Source organism: Eleginops maclovinus, chromosome 24 (assembly GCF_036324505.1).
Source record: "Eleginops maclovinus isolate JMC-PN-2008 ecotype Puerto Natales chromosome 24, JC_Emac_rtc_rv5, whole genome shotgun sequence".
NCBI classification, from domain to species: Eukaryota; Metazoa; Chordata; class Actinopteri; order Perciformes; family Eleginopidae; genus Eleginops; species Eleginops maclovinus.
Window position 1 is genome coordinate 3,246,029 of NC_086372.1, and position 20,013 is coordinate 3,266,041.

At 47.5% G+C, this 20,013-nt stretch overlaps 1 protein-coding gene across 3 annotated transcripts in view; it reads left to right on the forward strand.

Annotated features, from left to right (window-relative positions):
• Positions 1-19,382, forward strand: part of nrp2a (neuropilin 2a) — a 51,512-nt gene extending 32,130 nt beyond the window's left edge. The window contains exons 8-18 of one of the 3 annotated variants that reach the window (XM_063877993.1): positions 196-340; positions 1,649-1,824; positions 1,992-2,171; positions 2,259-2,403; positions 6,580-6,660; positions 6,824-6,928; positions 9,896-10,161; positions 10,696-10,792; positions 12,388-12,420; positions 17,018-17,080; positions 17,173-19,382. In XM_063877993.1, coding sequence (XP_063734063.1) covers positions 196-340; positions 1,649-1,824; positions 1,992-2,171; positions 2,259-2,403; positions 6,580-6,660; positions 6,824-6,928; positions 9,896-10,161; positions 10,696-10,792; positions 12,388-12,420; positions 17,018-17,080; positions 17,173-17,477 — 1,596 coding nt within the window. In that variant the 3' untranslated portion in view covers positions 17,478-19,382. Of the gene's footprint in view, positions 1-195; positions 341-1,648; positions 1,825-1,991; positions 2,172-2,258; positions 2,404-6,579; positions 6,661-6,823; positions 6,929-9,895; positions 10,162-10,695; positions 10,793-12,387; positions 12,421-14,215; positions 16,818-17,017; positions 17,081-17,172 lie in introns of those variants that run through there. The other 2 variants (XM_063877994.1, XM_063877996.1) reach the window with 2 other exon arrangements.
• Positions 19,383-20,013: the final 631 nt, after the last annotated feature.

The window sequence follows — 20,013 nt, forward strand, 5'->3', positions numbered from 1 at the left end:
ACAGCTGGGCCGGTGACATCGGATCCGTGTTTGGGTTGTCTCTGCTTTGTCCGGACTGCCACTGTGTGTGTGTGTGTGTGTGTGAAGCAGAGCAAAACCCTGCACTGGGGGGGGGTGTGTGTGAAAGAGAGAGAGAGATGGGAACTGATACATGAGTGGTACATCTCCTTACCTTTCTTTCTTTCTGCTTTACAGATTTTCCACGCCAACACAGACCCGGCCGAGGTGGTTCTGAACCGCGTCCCGCAGCCGGTCCTCGCCCGGTTTGTTCGCATCCGACCACAGGTCTGGAAGAACGGCATTGCCCTGCGCTTTGAGCTCTACGGATGCCAGATCACAGGTGTGTGATGCAGGTTTCCCCCCTTAACTTGCATTAACCGTCAAACCTAGGAACACACACTTGACACACACACACACACACACACACACACACACACACACACACACACACACACACTTCTCCCTGGTATCTTTTATACATAGGAAGCTAATTAAGGAAACGTGTATTCTATTCTTCCTTCCACCAGTGTCATTTCCCTCTCTCCATTTATCCCCCGCACTCACTTTCTGTCTCCGTCTCCCTCCAGCACTGCCTCTTTCCCCCTCTCGTGGTTTTACTTTTTTGATGTCTCCTCTATATTGAGTACGGATCAATCATTCATGGCTCCCCGTTCACTCTTACATCAGAAACTGTGATTCCCGTCAGCCTCAACAGCTGCTATCAGAATAACTGTTAGCTCGTACAGCACAGGTACATCCACAGCTTCTAAATATAGCGTTTGACCTCAAAAGCAAGCACCCTCCGCCTTTGAAATGTACACAGACACCACCCACAGGCACACACACACACACACACACACACACACACACACACACACACACATCCTATGCCTTTTATTTATTATTTACCTCCCCTGCTTTTGCAGTGACATAACAGCATGAAACTTTGATCTGTGTTCTCTTAAACCGTCAGCACAACTAACATCTCCCCATCTCCCTTCCTAGTGCCATTCCTCTGTGTCTCCTCCCCCTCCTCCCTCCATCCTCCCCTCTCCCACTGTTTGTCTCTGAGCCTCTCCAACATCTTGCTAGTCTCCCTCTTCCCCCAGCCGTCATCCTCTCCTTACTTTCTACTTCCCTGCCTCCCGGCTCCTCGTATTATACCTCCCTCATCCCCTTATTCCTCATTTCTGCCTCTCACATACTCTCTCAGCAAGTTACTCCCAGTGCCACCCGCTCATCCATATCTGCATGAGTTTCATTTCAGAGTGCTTTTGCATGTACGTGGAACTTTCCCCACATTCAGTGAGTGTACATAAGGTTTGTGCAGCACAGCGAAAAGACAAAGCTTCTGCTGGAATGATAACATATTTAAAATGTTTGTGTTTGAGATTTGAAAGCAGGGAAGTTATTGCATGTTTTTATCTCACTAATGGCAGACTAATATATTGAACATGAAGCAGTGGAACTTCTCCTCTCTCAGCGCTCAGTGGCCAGCAGTGCAATCCTGCGGTGAGGCTTAACAGCTCCCAGGCGGGAATATGTGTAGCAGCGTGAGTGTGTGTAAGGTCGCTGAGACAACTCTCCATAAGCGCCCGTCTGAGGTGGAGGTTAAACTTATCTGTGGCCTCTCCTCTCTCCACTCCAGATGCTCCATGCTCGGAGCTGCAAGGCCTGCTGTCCGGCCTGCTGCCCGACGCACAGGTCTCTGTCTCCTCCAGCAGGGACATGGTGTGGAGCCCCAGCACTGCCCGGCTGGTGGCCAGTCGCTCCGGCTGGTTCCCCGCCCCCGCTCAGCCGCTAGCTGGAGAGGAGTGGCTGCAGGTAAGATGACTTTACCTTCCTTTATTGTACTTTTCTTGACTGTGATGTTCCAGATAACAAGCTAAACTGTAATAATATATATTTATGACAAGATTCCCAGCTGTAATAACCATGTGTTGTTCTGTAAGTACATTAATCACCTTGCATTCATCTAAATCTAATCCCAGGTGGACCTCGGGGTGCCTAAAACGGTGCGAGGAGTGATCACCCAGGGAGCAAGGGGAGGAGACGCAGCGAGCGGCGCGACCACAGACAACCGGGCGTTTGTCCGGAAGTACAAAGTGGCGCACAGTCTGAACGGGAAGGAGTGGAATTTCATCATGGACAGCAAGACCAGCCTGCCTAAGGTGGGGGAGGGAGGAAGAAGTAGAAAGGAGAAATCTAAATGTGTTTCCAAAGCTAAATAATTGAAATGATTTTTGTATTTGTGGCAGATCTTCGAGGGAAACACGCACTACGACGCCCCGGAGCTGCGTCGCTTCGAGGAGATCGTGTCACAGTACATCAGGCTGTACCCAGAGAGGTGGTCTCCAGCAGGCATCGGGATGAGGGTGGAGATCCTGGGCTGCGACCTTCCAGGTAGGACATTCTGACGGGGAATCATAATGTGCTGCCTACACCATAATGAACTGATCTAACCAGAAGGGAATGCACCTTGAGGAAGGTGCAGGAAAGGGTCGTTGCCAGAGGTGAGGAGACACCAAATGTTGGAAAGGGGAGCACGGTGACCCTCAAAAGGTTGCGATTTTGATTTGAATACAAGGTTATTTCACCTGGAAAATATAAGTTAGCTACAACAAGTGTGAGCAGCGGGGAGCGGACAGGGCTCGGTTTGAAGGAATGCGTCCCCAGAGAGAGAGAGGGAGCGTTCGGTTTGTTCGCTCTCCAGCGCGGTCTGTTATCCAGATGTGAGGTTAGCGCTGCAGAAACACACACATCTGGACTCTCACTGTTTACCACTCCCTCTGTGTCTGAGCGGGATGGCTCTACAGCACAACATGTTCAGCGCAAACCGGGGGGGGGGGGCGGGGGGGGAACTGTACAGTAAACTCTCCAGACTCCAAAATGAAAGGTGGCCCTCAGTGAGGTGATGTGTGTGTGCGTGACAGCTTGTGTGCTGATGAAGTGCTATGTAGTTGAAGAGGGATAGAATATTAAACAGAGCATATAGTTGTATAAGTCAAAGACACACTGTGTTGCTCTTGTGCTCTGAAAATATAATAAAGAAGTAAGTGATGAAACAGAAATCTGTCAGTGAATAATGGAAAACCCCACACAGGAAGCAATGTGTTATGCATTCCCTGTTTGATTGACAGGTGACCTCAGGGAAACAGATCGCCTAAATATTAAAAGAAAAAAAAAACAGGTTAGGGATTTTACTTTTTGCAGAGAGGTGTTTTTAGCAGATAGTGTGTGAAAGGTTTTAAAGGAAGCATGTGTCAGAGAACTGCTGCTGAGGGTCACACATTGTTCACAGGCCTCCACACTCAGCAGGAACGCTCACCCTCTGCTGAGTGACATCCTGTGAATCATCCACAGCCCCTCACACTCACAACTATTCACTTCTGTCGTCGCTTAAGCCTTCTTTTGAATTCATTTCTGTGATTTCAGCCGATGGAATAGACTCTCTTTTACCCCGTATCTGTAGTTTGAACAGAGCAGCAGCTTCTCTCCCCATTCCTGCACAGGGTCTCAGTTCTTTCTTTTCCCACCCTGAGGCCCAGTGCGTGGGTCTGTAAATGTTCTTTTTTTCCCCCTTACCTCTCCTTTCCTCTCCTCCCCCCTCCTCCTCAGTTAATCATCACTCGCACCTCTTTTCCATCTCACTGCTGTTGGTCCTGACTCCTTCTGTTTCCCACCCTGTTGATTCACATCTGTCACACAAAGACACACACACACACACACACACACACACACACACACACACACACACACACACACACACACACACACACACACACACACACACACACACACACACACACACACACACATACACAGCCTTACATTGACGTTTTCTCCCCAAATGAAACATGTATGAGCTCAGGAACGAACATTTTATGACAGATCTGTGAACAAAAATGCAAAATATATATTCCTTTTTCTTCAGGTAGGAACATGTCAGTCTTAGGAGCATTGGATTGTAGCTCACCTACACACACACACACACACACACACACACACACACACACACACACACACACACATACTCTGGCTCAGTAAATATGGTGGATCTCAGCCATACTTTAGGAAATGTGTGTGTGTGGAAGAACCTTGATCTGATCACTTAACCCCGCCCTACAAAATATCAAACAATGGCTAGTTATCTTTCCCATCATGTTCTTCTTGGGTGTATGCGTGCATGCACATCAATTTATCTGTGAGTGTGTGTGTATGTGTGTGCCTGCCAAGTGGAGATTTACAGAAAAGCTTTCTACATAATTGAAGATTTTTTTTTCTCTTCTCTGACATATTGCTGAGTCAGGTGCTTTCGGAGGGAGCAATGTCTTTTAGCAGAGAGCTCTCTCCACCCTGTGTGTGTGTGTGTGTGTGTGTGTGTGTGTGTGTGTGTGTGTGTGTGTGTGTGTGTGTGTGTGTGTGTGTGGAGAAATAACCATGAAAAAGCATTTATCCGTGTGTATGTCTACGCATGTTTTTATGAGCGTATATTTATGCATGCGCTGCTGCGGTGTGTATTTATATGAGCGTGCACTTCCATTATCCGTGCCGGCGACTCCCCTGGGTCCAGTTCTAAGTGTGTGTGTCTCATCCCGTGCATGATGATGACTTGCATCATCACCTGCAGCAGCAGTAGAAACATTATGTAAGACAACACTCCGCTGCAGAGGGACTTTTCCTGCATTACAAGAAGCCTCTGCAGCACGTGCACCGATCAGGCCTCACACACACACACACTCAGCGTCAAGGACACGTTTCGGGGCAAGGTGGGCAGGTCACATACGTTCACACACGCGTCTCACGTAAACACACAAGCAGCAGCCCATTCCCATTGCCCCCGACACTGCTGTCACACCCTGGAAAGGTCAGCACATTTACACTATGACAAGGCCTGACCTTTGAAAGCATGCAGTGCTCAGGAGCGGGGCAGAATCTTAATGGACTGGATCGTGTGTTTGTGTGTGTTAGTGCACTAAAGAAATGTATAGCTTTATTTTACCGCCCCGTCCCAAGACTTATAGGTGGAGGACTCAAAGGTTAGATTGGAATATAAAGGCAAAGAGTAGAAGGAGAACAAGAGGGTCCCTTCCTGTAGGCAGGCAGCGTTAAAAGTCTCATTAGAAAGTTAATGACGGGCATAAAGGACGTGACATTAGCGCTGGGTTAATGTCAGGGGCCGTCGCCAGCTGGGGCCGGCCCTTTCATGCCTGCCATTTCTCCAGCTGGGACGCGGTAGCAGTCATTTCCACAGGAAGTTCCTCTAAGCGGATCAATTGTGTATCACGCAGCGTTTGTTGCCCTCAGTGCCTTTCATGGTCTCCAAATGATAATGGTTGTCATGCAGCAGGATCAGTGGGAGGCTCTATTACTGCCACTAACAGCCGGCCAGCAGAGGAGAGTGTGGAGAGGAATTTTTGGGGATGTTTGCACGCTTTTGTATTTCAGATCCAATTGATGAGTTGTTTGGAGGGACATGTCAGGAAAATACGAGTTGCTTTTCAGTGCTATTTGATGTTAGAAAAGGAAGCTGTATATCTGTAGCCGCATTAGTTATATAGACAGAAATTGAGGGCAGTTCAGTCACATGATACATTCAGGTCTAAGATGTGACCCAAACTCCCACAACACACCCGGGCTGACCCATCTGCTCCCAATAACCCGGCGCCTTCTCCCGCTCCACATTCCTCCAGCAGCCTGCTCCGCACATGTCTGTTTGGCGCACATTTGTTACGTTTTAATGAGCAAATTGCCATGCCGTAGTGTGTTGTTTGTCTGTCCCGATGATTTAGTCGTGCTTAAATAGATGTTGAGGGCAGAGGGAACATCACACATTTAGTTTGCTTTCTCTTTGTTTGAGTTATAGCAAGTGAGACACTTGGTAACACACAGGGAAGTTCCCGAAAGAAAACAGAGTGGGAGTTTTTAAACACATCTATCCATCAGCCTTAACCCCGGCTCTGTGTGTGTGTGTGTGTGTGTGTGTGTGTGTGTGTGTGTGTGTGTGTGTGTGTGTGTGTGTGTGTGTGTGTGTGTGCATACTTGTTAGACTGACATTGACGCCCCAGCACCCAGACACAACACGAGGGGGAGGCTTGACACTCTGTGGGTTGAAAGACAGGAAATGGGAGATAGAGTTATTTTTCGGACAGTGACCTCACACTCAGATATGATAAGAGCTTTATTTCACCCTTAATATGCAGGACGATGAGACAAGCTGTTTATGTGGTGAATGATGGTGTACAATTGCTCCAAACAGCCGTACATTTCTCAGTTTTCTCTTAAAAAAGTGACCTTTTTTAAGATAAACTAACCCACTGTTAGCTGTAGCTTCATATTTCAAAGGTTTTTACATCCGCTGTAAGTCATTACTTCCTGGTCTGGTTCTTCCTTTGTTTCTTATCACTTCCTCTCACATCTGTTCTCTCCGCCCTACCTTACGTATGCCACCATGTGAGGAGAAATTCCACCCAAATAACCCCTTGAACAAACATCCTGTGATAAGTGTGTCCTTATTGCTGTAATCTAGTGTCTGACGATTGTTTCCTACATTGACCTGAGTTATCTTCCTTTCTGCAGAAATGACCACGCCGGCCGACACCGCCACTCCAACTGTGCCCGCCGACACTGAAACCACCACCGCTGCCGCCTCCACCACAGGTGAGTCCAGGCAGCAGAGTGTTCTGCATGAAAAGACGTGCTGCATTAATGGTGTTATTAGAGGAGTAATAGAAAAGATGAAAGCCTCTGAAGGGACATTATGTAAAGCATTCTCATACCTTTGGCTCTCACTCTGACTCTCTCTTCCTCTCCACCTCCGCAGTAGCCACCTTTCCTCCATCAGACAGCCTATGTGACTTCGATCAAGGCCTGTGTGGGTGGACCCACGACCCCAACGCCCCTCTGCTCTGGTCCCTGCACAGCCACGGTGAGTCTGTAAATCAGTCATAGGAAGATCCTGCGTGATGCACTAAATCGGTCTAAATTCACATGTAGTTCTGCAGGATTTCCTCAAGACAATGCTGTTTGCTACTCAGGCAGACTATGGATATCTCTACCTCTATTTCTGGATCTCTGCTGCAGAGCTTTTATGTATGCAAGGAGAATTTCATTTGAGGCGCAGAAAATTGCACAAGCAGAAATGCATTTAGTTTAGTTTATCAACTTCGCCGACTCTAGACGCTAATTAAATGGAGTCGTTCTCCGTCTGCATCTTCATAGAGTCCTTTCTTTCAATTTGATTAAAATAATTCCTTAAATTGAAGCCGGTCTAATTTAGCAGCGGCGTCGTCTGCCAGCCACGCTGATCTCTGCCGAGCCGATGAGAATGGAAATGGGTTTAGGGCAGGGAAGGAGATGCCGCCGCCATTTCCAACACATACAGCTTCACATGTGACACAAACCAGCTCTGTGCTCCCTCGCCTCCTTGTGTCAAAACATGTGACGTCTCTCAGGAAGGGGTTAAGACCCGGTAGCTTCAATTAAGTTCAGAGCAGGAGACTCCAAAGCTTTTATTCCCAGCCGTCCACCGCTGCCCCTCCATCACCCCAGGCACATCCCAGATGATGCCGTGTCGGCCTCCGTCTACTTAGTCACTCCTTGAAGAAATAATTATTCACTTTCCCTTTCTACACAGCCGCAGATCAAAAGTGCAGCTTTCGGCGTGTTATTAAAAACTATAGAAGAAGAATCCAGCTGGGTTTAGGGAGGGATCTTTTTATAGCACTATTTATAGTGCCTTGTTTTAAAATGCATGTGTGTTTCGAGCAAAGTCTCCATGAAAGATTCAGCCCTCCTCCTGCTGGAGGGAATCAAACAAGATGTTCAACACGGCCCGCTTTTTTTGTCAAATTGGCGATGTCACCTGGGTCGCGTTGAGCAGCAGAGGCTCCTGAAGCGTGACCGACTCAGGTCAAAGCCATCCTCGACAGCGCGCTTCAAAGCGGCGTCTTTCATCACGGCCGGATCGGGAAAGGTTGCTCGGATTAGACAGGTTTGTGGCTTTCATGTGTGGAGTATCATTTCCCCGTCATTTTTTTTTTACACGCCACGCCAGCCTTTGATTCTCCCGCTGATGTCAAAGGTCAGCCGACACAGGATCATTACTTCACTGCTATCAAATCACTGTTTAATCCTCCATAGAGTTCCTTTACTCCAGGAGACCCAGACACCGTGATCCCCTCACCTCCTGACCTAAGCCATGAAACCCGTTATTAGGCACAGAGCTGGAATTACCCCCTTGTTATTTGTCTTAATACACCCCCACTAGGAAAAACATGCTAAATAGGCTTCATAGATTGAATCCTTGTTTGCCTCTCGCTGCAGGAGTCCGCTGTGAAATGGATTAATAATGCTCTGTTGTGCTGTGTGTGGCGAGGCAGGCTTGATTATGAGCTGTCTGCCGAACAAGAGGCACAACAATGGGGGGTGCGCTGCGAGACGCCGCACTTCAAATGTGAGGACGGAAGAGGCTTCGGTGCTCGCATTAAAACGTGTGATAAAACACCTCGCACGTCTTCCATAGGTGTAGTGTATACATAAATAAACAGTGGCATGTGGAGCAGAGAGGAGAACACACACACACACACACACACTTACACTTCCAGGACTGAGAAAGGCCGAGGGACATACTGTCACACACACTGTCTGAAGTGTCACACACAGGCGAGTCTGCGCATATGGCGGGCAGAGGAGAGCTGTCAAGTCTGAGGAAAATCTGTCCCTCTGGATACTGCTTGTCGGATCTGCTGGACATACACACACACACACACACACACACACACACACACACAGCGAAAGGTTATCGACCCATTCGTTCAATAGCGTAAGCGCGGCTGCGCTGGATGCTGCTGCCAGGTGCTTTAGATAAAATCAGACGCTGTTTTAAAGGAAAACACCATTGGAAAACAACCTCCCTGACTTGTCTCACACCACGTTTTCCTTGCTTGTACGACAGAAAGGCGCTCAGTTGAAGCGCTATATGATAAAGCAGGTGATTTCATCTGCAGATTGTTGATACTGGACATTTTCCCACAAGGCCCACTTAAGAAATTCCTCACCAGACGCTTCCCTGAGTCATTCTCTCACATGAAATTCATGTCGGCATCCAATTTGCAAACTAAACATCCTCTGGTGTAAACAAACGGGCCGGCGTGCTTTTTGTTGGACTTTTCCGTAGTGTAAGTCATTTACCTGGAAGGGAATAAAGAGCAATGGGCCCCGAGGGTCTTTGCTGGAGTTCTGGTAGCGCTCCATGTGACGCTGTCCCTGGACCCATTCTTCTGTGTGTTTACATTTGTCACTTCCCTATTGTTAGCGGAGACTATTGTGCACTGGTGATCCAGTTCCTGTTAGCAGATGGTGATTAATTTCTTCTTTTTCTACTGTTGGAGATATGTGTAATTGTGTGAAAACATATGTTACATATGTGTCTGTGTGTGCAAACAGCAGTGATTTATGACAGTAATTGTGTGAATATGAAGTGCCCCACAAACCAGTTCCAGCAGCATCCATTTACAGAGCGTATCAAAAGTCTTCACATCCTTTCAAATTTCCTGCGTGTCTTTGCCTGCAGCTGAAATGAAAAACCCCATTAAATCACGCTTATTATTTTTACTTTCATTTGACTGTAGCGAGCAGCGAGCTGAAGGTTAAAACAAAACTCTGCTCATTTCTGCAATCTGGTACAAATACTCAAACAGCTTGATTTCACATTTCCGCCGAGAGATTCTCAATGTTGCTTTTAGTTTTCACTTAATCTGATGAGTTTATCCAGTTAGGATTTGAAAGAGTCACACATTTCCAAAGTTTAACAGCTTTTCAACACGTGGAAAGTCTGGATTGAGGATCTGTTCCTGACTGTTCCAGACTAATCTCTGTGTTATTTCCCCTCCAGAGCTCAACAGCTACCTGTACATGGACGCCAGCTTAAAGACGGAGCAGCAGCAGGCCCGGATCGTGAGCCCCGTGTTGGCGGCCGACAGCGGGCCCCTGTGCCTCAGCTTCTCCTACCAGCTGTCGGGGGAGGCCCAGGGCCACCTGAAGGTCCTGCTGCGGGACGCCCACAACGAGGAGACCGTGCTGTGGACCCTGAAAGACGACCAGGGCCCCGTGTGGAGGGAGGGCCGCACCATCGTGCCTCGCTCGCCTAAAGACTTCCAGGTTATTATATATTTCTTCTAGCTTTTTGGAATGGATCTAGCATCAGGCTGTATTAAAATACGCCTGCTTGGTAATAAGTATCTGGGTCATGCCCTTTATCACATGCCGTCTTTAAAGTCTTTCGTTAGAGGGAGATCAGTGTTCTCAGAGCATATGAGAGCATCCATTTTAATCTCTCTGTCACCTAAGGCCAGGTTTGAGTTCAAACACAGCTAAAGGAAGGCATATCGTCTCCATCGGCTGAGTGATTGTTTGGGGAGCGTTGTGCATTTGTCAAAGACATCACAAGCAGTTAGAGGGCTCATAAAAAAGTCAGCTGAAGGAACTCGCAGATCTGGGGAGGATGATTGCATGTGTTGAGTGCAACTTTGAAATCACAGGCACCGTATTAAGTTTTTATCCTCTTTCTCCTCCTCTTCCTGCTGGCCCCGTTTCCAATGTGCCTCTGCTCCCTGTTGCCTCCCCCCTGTCACCGTCTTCCTCTCCCTCCTCTCGTTTCTCAACTTTTAACGCCTCTTCTTCCTCCCGCACTAGGTTGTGATGGAGGGTTTCTTCGTGCACGGCACCAGAGGACACATCTGGATAGACAACATCCACATGAGCTCCAGCACACCCCTGAAAGAGTGTACACGTAAGTCACACACACTCTGATTGACACACACACACACACACACACACACACACACACACACACACACACACACACTCTCTCTGACAGACACAATCTTTATTTTTCTCCATCTCCTCAATCCGAAAGAATATTTGAAAACAAACACACACATCTGTTTGACCCACCGTCCGTCAGTTTCCCCCTCCCATATCCTCCACTTTTAACCAGCAGGCCCCTGATCAGTGACACACATGCAGAGATAAACACCCACCCCCACCCCTAAACCCATCCCAATTTCGGAGACAGCCTCTCCTCCGAAGGCCCCATCGAGCACGGAGATGAAAGGAGGAAGGAGAGGGAGGGACAGCGTTTATTCCTCCAGAAAGAAAAAAGAAAGAAGAATAGTAAAAGTAGGCCATAAACGCCCCGTGGGCCCCGGCGATGCTAATCTATGTTTCATTAGATTTCTCTTCTCTCTCTCTCTCGCGCTTACTCCTCTGTCGTATTTGTAAACAGAGCTTTTCCCGAGCCGTCAAAGGGAATTACTAGACAGGCTGTTTCCCAAGCAACTTTCCGGGCGCCTGGTGCGAGCCGAGCGCCAGAACTGCCGCCTTAATCTGGCCCGAGCAGGGGCTTTGGAGAGGGTCTTAAACAGATCAGAGAGCGAGCCGGGGTTCACAGCCAAGATCCTGACGTCATCATTTTCTGACTGACTGGACCGCAGTGAGGAGCAGAGTTTGTGTCTGCAGCTCCCAGCGAACACTTCTGCTGTGTGTGTTTTTGCGGTCTATCAATCATTTGTGTGTGTCATGAGAGTCTTCAGAGAGTCCATGCAGCAGCTTGGAAGGCAAAGATGACAGCTAAGACCCCCCCCCCACTGCCTCCATGCTGCTGTGTTTCCTCCTTCCTCCCATCCCTCGCCTCCTTTGCCACTCCCAGAGCATGCTGGGATGTTGCTTATCACCCAACGCAGTCGAGTTTTTCACAGTATGTCTGGGTTCCCGCCAAAAGGCACAAGTTCCCAAGTCAGTTTCCGTCTTTCTTTTGCTCCCACTCGCCCCCTGACACACACACACACACACACACACACACACACACACACACACACACACACACACACACACACACACACACACACACACACACACACACACACACACAAGTTCTTTGTGTTTGCATTCCAGGCAATCAAAGTCAAGGTTCTGTTGTGTGCATTTGGAGCCAGCCAAAAAAAAACCTGCCTGCTCCAGTTTTACTGGCCTCGGCAGATAAACAACTTCAAATGCGTGAACTTTGCGATCACAAACACACACAGACACACACACACACACACACACACGTAACCCATACACTTATTTTAGATTTAGATTCCCCACTCACACAATGTACTCTGTTTGAAATTGCATTCTGGCAAAACAGCCGAGTAAATGCCATAACTCATGTGAGTTATCTGAGGAATTAACTCAAATTTCCTCAGGAGGACTTTGATAGTCTTGTGACATTTGTGTGACATTTGGCTGACTTTTCCCATCGTATTTAAACTTATCTAACAGTTGTCTCTCTCCCCCCTCCCTCTTCCTCCTCCTGTCTCCATGCCTCTCTCTTTGTCCTCGCAGAACCCTATGCAGCGTTTTCTCCTGAAAACCCAGGTGAGTTTAACTTTGTTATGATGTCACTTCCTCTCTGGTCTTGCTTCCTGCCCGTTGGTATGCACTAGCCTGGGGTTTTGCTGCTTGGTGGCACTGAGTTGTCTCAAAATGCTTCAAATAAAAAGCCCAAAGCAACAACACAGAGGCTGAGTCGGCTGTAGCTGTGTGACTCCAGATGAATAAATCTGCATTCATTATTAAAACTGGTGATTCATGGCATCAGCATGTGCACATCACCAAACAAATACTAAACCCCTTGCTAAAATCTAAATTTAAATAACGCTAAATGACTTTCCTCAGTCTGCTGCTTTGCACTAGTTCTACGTTGTCAGTCTCAGTGGAAACAAAGCTTTAGTCTCAAAAGAGCTAACTCTGCGTGCAAGGCAAGCTAAATCAAGCGCACCTCATGGAGTCAGATATTTGAAAAGAGCTACATATTCTCTCTGCCTGACACAGCCTGAAGGGTTTTAAATAACTGTCTGCCTCATGAAAAATATTTAGAGCATCCTGGGGGACTCTATGAGATTGATGTTAGTGTTTTGGCATCTCATAATGTCTACCAATAAGATAAGAGCTAGGCGGTTTCAGAGCGAATGTGATGTGTGTGCACTTCTTTGGCTTTTCTACTCCTCTGCCTTCACACACACACTCACACAGAGTCTCTAACCCTTGATAAACATGCACACACACACTAATATCACCTCACATGCGCATACACACACACCAGTGTCCCCAGTGGAAAGCAATCAGATAGAGTGACTGAGCAGCAGCAGGCACGGGTGTCTCTCTATCCTCTCCCTAACTCAGCTCTGTCTAATGAGTGTGTGCAGTGTGAAGTAGCAGCAGCACGCACCATTTCCCTCTGTAATTATGTGACGGTCCAAAAATCAGGATGTATTCAGCTCTGCTTCACCTTCCCTAGTTTCAATTTGACATTTTCTGGGTCTTACAGCTCTGTCTGAGTTCTGACGGAACATCCGGGCTTTATTTTAAAGTTTTCATGTCTTCAGGGGTTCGCTTCCATATAGCAGCCGAACAAAATCTTCTTGGAAGGTGGTTAGTTGGTACTTACCAAGAATTTGAGAAGAGGGTTCAAGCCAGGGGCAGCAGCGCATAAGATCTGTGGAGATAGTCTCCAAGGAGATGGAGCTTGGCTTGAGGGGGGAGAGGACTGGCCAGGAGAAGGATGCATGAGAAGAAGAAAATGAAAATCCACGAACAGAGAACAGGATAAATTATGTACTCAAAACAAATCTGCCATCTCCAGCCAGCTATATAAAAAATCCCAGTCCAACAGCAGCTCAGAGAGTTCTGGAACATTGGATCCCACTGATTCTTGCATGAGGTTTATCGGGGGGTCAGTGACTTCCTGTGCCAGTGTGAAACAGGAAGAGGAAGCTCCCTTATGCAGTGTTTGTGGGTGCTTATAGAACTAATTATTTTGGCTTCTGTTTCACACCAAGTCATTCCATTGGAGCTTTTTTTTGAAAAATTAATTGCATTGAATTTGCCTGGATCAACTATTGGACTGATTTCAAACCAAATCCCTCGATGGTCTTGGTGTGAAAAACTCCAACTGCAACCCCAGCTACATGAGAGACATGGATGCATTTTCATTTTTTTTTGGCCTTGGAGATTTGTTTTAATTTTTGCAACTGGCATGCTTGTGCATGCTCATACGAGGTGCACGCCTGCTGTTCATATGATGAAGACCAACAGGGATAAAGAATTAAATGTAGTAAAGTGCCACTCCTCTCTTTTCCCGCTGGCCAATCACTTTGTATCTCTCCACCAGGGGGAGGCGTTCCTGTGCCTCCCTTACCCATCCACTGGTATTACATTATGGCCGCTGGGGGTGCCCTCCTTCTCCTGGCAGTGGCCATCTTGGTCAGGGCCCTCTGTTGCTGCCGACAACACCTGGCCACCAAGAAGAGCCAGCTGTCGGTGGCCTATCACAGCTCCTCGCAGTGCTTCCAGTACTCTAACTGGTCCTCCAGTATGGCCGCCCCAGGGGTGGAGCCAGTCCTGACCGTGAGGCTGGACAGCCGGGACCGACACCGAACCCTCTGCTGAGAGAGAAGCGTTAGCTGCGTTGTGTTTGGCAGAGCAGGACGCCTACGTGTGATGTCAGCGGCAGAGTGATGCTGCAAAGATTGACAGACCACTGGACGACCCCCCCCTCATTTAGTTTATAGAGGGTGGTGATGAGTAACTGCCATGTGAACAATTGCTAAAGAACCATCTCCCTCTCTGCCCGGATGGATGTAGCTTCGGTTTTTTTCTCTGTTCCATTACGGAGTTTGCTGTTGACATTTCACACTGTGCTGCTCCTGATGAGAGGACTAAAGTCTGAGTTAGTTATTTATCTGAACAGCTTGTCTCGGACCATTGAGTGCCGTCTGGCTCCTCGTAACCCCAGCGGTCCTCCTGGACTGACCCCAGCACGGACACACACACAGACATGTGTGGGCTGGGAGGAGAAGGGGGTCGAGCTGCTTCCGCTGTGAGAGCCAGCCGGAGCTGCCAAACCACGGGCTGAAACAAGACCCCAGAGACCATGGAGCTCTGCAGCGCTGAGAGAGAGACGAGAAAACTGTTAGGCTGAGAGGCATTCGACGTGCTGGCTGTGGAAATGATCTGGCAAGCCCGAGAAAACAAAGCTCTTGGTATCTCTGTAATAACAACACGAGAAAGCTGTGATATGAGTTGTACCAATAGTGAGGGGGTTGTTAGGAAAAATCTCTCCATTGTGCTTTTTCAACAGAGCATGTGCACATTTAAAAACAAAGGAATGCAAATCCATCATACTTTAAGTGCTGCATCACAAATGGAGATAACCAGCTCCTTTGATTGAACGTCTCGTCTGCTCCTGATAAAGGCGTCAGTCAGTGATGGATGCAGCCGTCCTCAGTGTTTAGTGTTTCATCTTGATTCTCTGGCGTAATAAAGCACGTTGTTCCCACTCCCATTTATGCTACATACCACCCACCCCCATTGTTCCTCCATATGTGTTTGAGCCGCCCAGATGAACCCCATGCTGAGCCAAGCCTTGTTGTGTTTTCATTGGGAATATATGCTTGTTGTTTTTGGGGTTGTAAATAGACACAGCTGTCTGCCATCACCATTTCGCTCTTGATTTATACTCCTACAAATCCCACAATGCCGCTGGACCAGCTGGAAGTAATAAGTGTATCTGTATAGGCCTTCAGAGGGATCCCGGACGTTATGCAAACCACAGCAGAGCTTCTTCCTTCAGTTCCATAAGACGCCGTGAATGGCTTTAAGATCAAATAACACATAGCGAGTGCTCTTCTTATTCATGTTAAACGTACATCTGGGATCTTAAAGCCGGTTTTATTGTGAAATTCCAAATATTTCTTACTGACATAGACAAATTGGCCCCAATTCCTCTCTCATCAGTCGATACAGAGGTGGCGGGATTTGACACAAGCCCATTTGAACTCCCCAGATTGAATGAAATTGAGGTCTTCACTCTGTGGCTTAACGGCCCATGCTTTCGGGATCTGTCACACCAGCAGAAATCCATCACCTCCTAGCCCGCAGCTCAGCAGAAAGCACCTCCATTTGTCGCCCACAATTTAGAAGCTGCACTTTTCTCTTGGTGGACAAAAAGGAGTGTTTTTTGGCACGCTCTCACCACAGGCTTTTAAATCAGCTTTGGGGAGGAGGGATCGGACAGCGCACTCGGGCCATCTCGACACCGTTCCGCTCCAAGCCTCTAATAGTTGTAATTAGTTAATGGACGGATAACATTTATTAAGGCTGCGGTAAGCACTTTTCCCTCTCATTTACCGCACCTCCGTCGCCCAATCCGCTGCCAACTTCAGTTGCCCCGGAAACTGTATTAATAACGCCATTGGCCATCTAAAGACCTCCAGATCCAGACGTGTGCCTTGCCAAGCAGTTACTCCCACTATGCATGCCTGCCAAGAGCAGCGAGCGCAAACACACACACACACACACACTCACACACACACACACACACACACACACACACACACACACACACAAACTCATCTAAAGTACACTCCAGCTATTTGGCTCAAGTGCTGCAGCCACTGCAAGTTTTACAACACTTATAATCATCCAATTCAGACACTCTCCTACATATCGGTTCACACCCCTCTCACAAGCACTACTTAAATGTGGCCATTAGTTTTCCTTTCTTTAATCATCTTATGCACCACTCTTAAGTTTGACAGTACCCGTGTCGATGATTTTACCGGTGATAATGATGTTGCTTATTGGATGTTCGCATCTCTATCCACACAGAATGAACAGTCTTATACCATCAGTATGCTATGTGATGACTGTGTGTTTGACAGGAATGTATCATGATGATCTTTCTCTATTAATAAAGTCATATTTTTCTATAATTCCCAGGCTTATGTGTGTGTGTATGGGTGCTGAATGCAGAATGAATATGATCTGAAGGGTTATTTACCAGTAATAAATGAGCATAACCAGTGCCACCTGTCGACTGTAAAGGTCTTAAATTGGGAGAGAGCTTTGTAACAGTAATTATGTGTAGGAGGTTAGGCTTTAAGACTGATGTTTCTTTGCTTCTTTTTAACAGTTAAGAGACCCAATGAGTTCGGAGATGGACGTCTTTTCAATGGCAGAGACTCTCTAGGTGGAGGTAAGAAACAAGAGTCCGTCAGCATCACCTTCTGATCAGTTTTAGTCACGTCTAAATGTCCTGAACTAAACTTTTCTCTTCCCCCGTCACAGCTTTACAGTTCCCGGAGTGGAACACAGCATCCCCGTCATCCGATCCTCCGGTGACCCGCATCTCGGAGAAAGACAACTCGTGGCTGTACACCCTGGACCCCATCCTGGTCACCATCATCGTGATGAGCTCCCTGGGCGTCGTGCTGGGAGCGGTGTGCGCCGGCCTCCTGCTGTACTGCACCTGCTCCTACAGCGGCCTGTCGTCCCGCTCCTCCACCACCCTGGAGAACTACAACTTCGAACTGTATGACGGCCTCAAGCACAAGGTCAAGCTGAACCAACAGCGCTGCTGCACTGAGGCGTGAGGAGGTTTTACCAGAGGGGAGACACTGCCATTCTGTGAAAACTTCTCACTTTATTCTTCATTTCCTCACCTTTAGTTGACTTCCTCAGTGAGTGAGATCCTCAGACATATGGACAACAGAAAGCCACTTTTAATTTGCTCAAATGGGAACTTCAAAGCTCAACAAACGTGGCACAGTCCAGTGTCGGTAGTAGTTTGCGGTGAAAGAGCCAATGAGAGAAAGACTGGGGTTATTTGGGGATGTTACGCCTCAAAAAGTATCTACACATATCAATTACAGAATCCTGCTCCACCAAAAGTGTATAAATGCATCCTAGATTTGTACGAGGTGTAGTTTTGAAGCGGGATCCTGTAAGCTACACAGACCACGTCGTGTTGGAAAGGTGGTAGGTTAGGAACGTGCTTAGAAAGCGTCTTTTGAACACATGTGAACACAGTGGCCTAGAACTTAGCTCCTTTGTGTGGCCCGTTGGCTTTTTCGTTCCGTCCGTAGACCCTGCCAGCTATCAGCCTCAGTTATCCTCTTAGTTCCTGACAGTCTGCGGTATTTTTAGTCCCAGATGTCCATCCAGTTTCTGTTTAATGTTTTCGTTCTGGCCTACCGCCAGCCTGTGATGGCAGATAAGTAGAAAAAAAAGAGGCATATGTGTGTGTAGAGGTGGGGAGTGGGGGGGGGGGGGCTTTTAACACATTCTTTTAATGACAGAGAGTTATTGTTAGATTTAGTTGTTGCTGGTTCCTGTCAAATAGAAGGTCATGTTTACATTGTGGTTAATGGTGAAAAGGTCAAGGAGCTTTGGTCGGTGCAACCTATGGATTGCTGGTGAGAGACTGAAAACCACTGAGGGAAGACAAGCAGAGACACAGAGGGAGCACTGAGACCCCCTGCTTCTCTCTCACAGGGGCCATGTGCTTTCTGCGGGGAAATAAAACAAACTGCGTGCCCCGGACACAACACGCCTTAAAGAAAACTGTTCGTGGAGATGATGAAAAAGGAAAGTTGAGGCGACACGAGAGGAGGTTTCCATACCTCTCTCTTTACAGGTGGACCTCAAAAGCCATGATTTAAAGGACCTATCCCCCCTAACACACACATACACACACATCACAACACCCCCCACCTCAAACTACTGGCTAATCGTGGCCTGTTTTCTTTTCATTTATTTTTATTTCGGCTCTCGCAAAGCAAGGTGGGCTTCTTCGGGACTGTTTTGAACCAATCAGAAAGGGTCTTGTATTGCACGCTCTGGATGGACTCATAAGCCATGAGAAGGAGAGGGTGGGAGAGGAAGTCAGCTCCCACGCATGCACACACACACACACACACACACACACACACACACATTTCTCCACTTGTACATACAGATGTATACAGAACATGAACACACTCATAAACACTGAAACTCAAAGGGAACTGTTGCTGCTGGGAAGGAAACGGTATATATTTTAGACCATGGAGTTCAGAAATGCCCCATGGATTCACGACACACACATTTCATCCCATCTTGCTGTCACCATGTACACACACACACACACACACACACACACACACACACACACACACACACACACACACACACACACACACACCCTCTCCTCTGAGGCCCTCTTCTCTGGACCCCACTGACTCTCTTCAAAGTGCCTTGGAGCCTCGGGGGTCCAGCTTGCCTTTGGAGCCGGTATCAGAAACAGAAACTTGACACTGACAGTGTCACAGCGCCCCCTTCTGCCTGGGAGGACCAAAAGACTTAAATAAAATGAAAAAAGGACGAGATCCCCCCCCTCTTTTCGCACTGCTCGGACTGCTGTTGTTGTTGTTTTAAAGGGGACTTTGTACAGAAATGCTCTTTTTATGATTGTTATTATAATTATTGTTCTGATTATTTAATAAAGGATTTATACCATACTGAGAAATAAGCCTTTCTTGCTGTGAAACATTGTGGAGAAGAAGTTTAAGACAACTTAGTGTTTCCTGTCCAATTACCCACAAACTCCATCTGGGACTCACTTTTAATTGCAAAAAGAATACACACAAACTCTGCCTTCACTGATTTTCTCCATCACACACACACACACACACACACACACACACACACACACACACACACACACACACACACACACACACACACACACTCACTCATAATGCCTTGTTGTCAGCCTGCTACACTTGGCCTCTAATCTCCACATGATGTCCCATTAGTCTGGACCTCTGGTGGCCCTCATTTAGGAGCTCCAACATCAAAGCTTTGAAGTACCCCACGTCTCAGCCACACACACACACACACACACACACTTTCATACAGTACACATGCAATTACTCTGCCTCCCTTTTATACAGCTTGCAAAGTCTCCCACACACGGTTCCATTTACCCACATAAGCTTTCCTCACCTAAATACAAACCCTGTTAGCAAACAGAGTCTAGATGCAGAATGTGATATCTCAGGCTCTCCAGGGTCTCTGACCTGGACGTCTGTAGTAAGACAGCCAAAGTGGTCCAATTTCCTTTAACGGGGGTCTTATTGCAGCAGCTTC